Source organism: Lupinus angustifolius, chromosome LG12 (genome assembly GCF_001865875.1).
Source record: "Lupinus angustifolius cultivar Tanjil chromosome LG12, LupAngTanjil_v1.0, whole genome shotgun sequence".
NCBI lineage: Eukaryota > Viridiplantae > Streptophyta > Magnoliopsida > Fabales > Fabaceae > Lupinus > Lupinus angustifolius.
In genome coordinates, this window is record NC_032020.1 from 15,650,349 (window position 1) to 15,653,533 (window position 3,185).

General features: G+C 36.3%; 1 protein-coding gene across 1 annotated transcript; it reads right to left on the reverse strand.

Moving 5' to 3' along the window:
- LOC109361476 lies at nucleotides 271-2,004 on the reverse strand. Its single transcript, XM_019606941.1, has 3 exons — nucleotides 1,709-2,004; nucleotides 1,573-1,639; nucleotides 271-1,408 (listed from the first exon to the last, which is right to left on the reverse strand). The coding sequence occupies exons 1-3, from the start codon at nucleotides 1,784-1,786 to the stop codon at nucleotides 552-554; spliced, it is 1,002 nt and encodes a 333-aa protein (XP_019462486.1). The 5' UTR covers nucleotides 1,787-2,004; the 3' UTR covers nucleotides 271-551.

Here is a 3,185-nt window from a genome sequence, read left to right on the forward strand (position 1 = left end):
GAAGAAGCCAAAATAAATTTCGCTGACTCTCCTCCCTCCTTCCGAGATAAAGTGAAATGTTAAGCACTTAAAAGACCAACTAATGATGATAAAAGAAAAAATGAGATGAAGAAGCAGGACAGCATAATTACATAATTACATAAGCATTCTCAAAATGCAATCATCATAAATGTAAAAGAGAGAACCCATAAACATCACTCCAACACAAGCAAAAATCAATCCATAAAATTAAAAATACGAGTATGTTCAATTAAACTTGAAGGGGAAGTGCAGCCATATAAGCCACACCGTTATAAAACCATTATCAATTATTGAAATTTGAATTTCTATACCACTTTATGTACTCACATACAAACATGAATATTCTACATGAACAAGTACTCCATAGATCAAATGAGAAACAACTCAATTCCATGGTGCCTAAAAACCGATCATCACCCTACACCAACTAGACCTATGAAAAAATTAGACATTTCAATCTAAAGACAGAGGATGCACAATAACAAGAGAAGATACAGCTTCATGCACAAGCATGTGAAAACAGAGTTCTCTTAAGACCTTTCAATCAAGCTACAGGAACGAGCCAAGCGAATAGTGAGGCTGCCACCAGCCACTTTTGCCTCTGTCTCAACAGGTTTACACTCATAGGGCTTCCTACACCCAGGACAGCGACCATCGTCCTCGAGGATCCTCTTGTGGCAAAAGAGACAAAGCCGAAACCCACACAGGCAAGGCAAAAAACTTGAGTCAGTCAAATCAAGATCCTCACAACATATTGGACATGAAGATGGTATCATAGGGCGAGTCCAGGGAGATCCTCCTCCGCAATACCGATCTGGGTTTGGCATACTGAGCTGCTTAGATAAATTGGGCAAGCTCTGAGGGCGAAAAACATCATCAGCCCTCCAAGCTCGGTTATGGCCGGATGCTAAAGGAACCAATCTACCACTCTCCAGTTTTGTAGCTCCTGAATTCAACTCATCGGGCGATACCATTTGCACAATGGGTTGAGGGGGCGAATCCATACAATTGTTTAGACGCTGCTGCTTGTCATTGGCAGCTAAAGCATCTGCCACAGCCTCCCAATCATCCAAGCAATCTTCTTCTTCATCATCATCATCATCTTCTCCTGTGAAATTCCCGGAGCAGTACCCTGCAGTGCTAGAACTACTGCTTCTGCTGCTACTACTTCCGGTGAAATTTGTCCCAGAAACATTACTCGTGGGACTGTTGGTGGGTGATTCCCAATAATTGTCTTCATGAATCACCAATCCATTGTCCTCTTGGTCTCTACCCCGCTTTGTCTCCAATTCCTCCAACAAATATTTGCTGTATTTCTCGGCCGGCAGTGGCGGCACATGGCTACTATAGTCCTCTCCATCCTTGCACCCCTTATTCTTCACTGCAGCTGACAACCCGAAAATTCATAATACACAGAAAACAATTCAGCACAAATAAAATTAAATAAATCAATCAATCGAAACCTTGGTATGCACATTAAAACAATAATCATAGTATATATATATATATATATATATATATAGAGAGAGAGAGAGAGATGAGATAACATACCTTGAGATAGCCACTGTTCACGACGCACATGAATCTTATTCTGCTTTAATTTAGCAGACCTGTTAATCTGAAATCAACAACGATTAGGAATACATAAATAGGAATATAACTGAATGCATTGAAATTAAAGCTGTACCTTTTTCTTATTGCCCGGGTTTTTAGCGCGTGTGGAAGAAGGAATGGGAGTGGCGATGGTCATTGAATCAGAATCCATGTCTTAAATATTGGAATCAAATTCAAAGAATGTAAAGATTCAGAAAAACCCTAATTTGTGAAGGAGAAGAAGAAGGATAGAAAATTCTAGAGAAAGAGAAATATTTGATCCTTTCGCCTTTTCTGTAACGGAAGAGAAGGGTCAAGGTTGTTGTTTTATATACGCAGGAAATTACTGATTCGCCCTCTCTTCTCAAATTTTAAGTAAATCGATGGGAAATACGACGGATAAAACGGCGTCGTCCGGTTGGTATCCCTAAGATATTGTCATTAATTAGATTCTTGCCTTAATTAATTACAACTGCAACTTTAGCTAGTTTGGAGTTTCGCGAGATAAATGCTAGAGTAAAAATATATCTTATTATTAATCATTGATCATATTTAAGAATATGCATTTTTGTACTTCAAGCACAATATATTTCGTAATATTCTATAATTTGATTTATTGAACAATGCACATTATTTTTCTTTTTTAACGGCCTAACCAACAATTTTAATTTAAGATGTGTCTTTCTTTTTCCTTTTTTGAGTTTTTTGGCAAACATTCTATTCACAGGGGGAGTAGTTTGTTGTTTTATTTCTCATATATAAAAAGACTATGGTTGTATTTACTCCAAAAAAAAGAGAGAGAGAGAGTATGGTATAAAATAGACTTCAATTTTCATTTTTCCGTGCAACATCTCCTTATTTTAATGACGGTCCAAAAAATAAAACGCCGTGGGGCACACAATTTTTTTATACAAACAGAAGCTGGTATAGATGAACTAGTAGTGTGAATTTGAATGACTTGTAACGAAGTAATAATATCTTGAAATCTTAATGTTGTCATTGTATTATTAAAAAAACGAAAAGAAAATACCACTTCCGTATCCAAACCAAACAGTGATAACACAAAAGACAACAATAGCTGAGAAATGAATGTATATACCTGTTGTTAAAATTTACATCAGCCCAATATTGCTCACATGAGCAAGTAGCAATCCGAGACTCGTGCTGCAATTGAAACTGTTTACGGGTAAGTTTAGTACTGGAACAAAATAGGCTAGTCTTTTAGCCCAATTAATAAATGAATCTTAACGTTGGGCTAATGAGTCCATGTGAAATGGGACGTTGTTTTCTCAATTATTTCTTTATTTTAATTGGTTGAGTTTGTGGTAAATCAACTTATTATTTTTTTATGTACCAAAAAAACTTATTATTTCTTTGTTTTTGGGCTTGGGAGTTAGGGAAGTTTAAAAGGAGTAAGGAATTATTAATGAAGAGACAAGTACAGTAAAAAATACAAAAGACATAATATGGTAAGACATTTTTATTTCTTTATCTATATTATTTATAAAGGGAAACCCTAAAACAACCACCTATCATGGTGTAATTTGTAGTTATCACTATTTTGTCCTCAC

Coding starts and splice junctions, on each gene's coding strand:
- LOC109361476 (XM_019606941.1), bottom strand. CDS start 1,786: ATGGATTCTGATTCAATGACCATCGCCACTCCCATTCCTTCTTCCACA. Junction 1,640..1,708: donor ACCCGGGCAATAAGAAAAAG/GTACAGCTTTAA, acceptor TGTTGATTTCAG/ATTAACAGGTCTGCTAAATT. Junction 1,409..1,572: donor TGAACAGTGGCTATCTCAAG/GTATGTTATCTC, acceptor TCGGGTTGTCAG/CTGCAGTGAAGAATAAGGGG.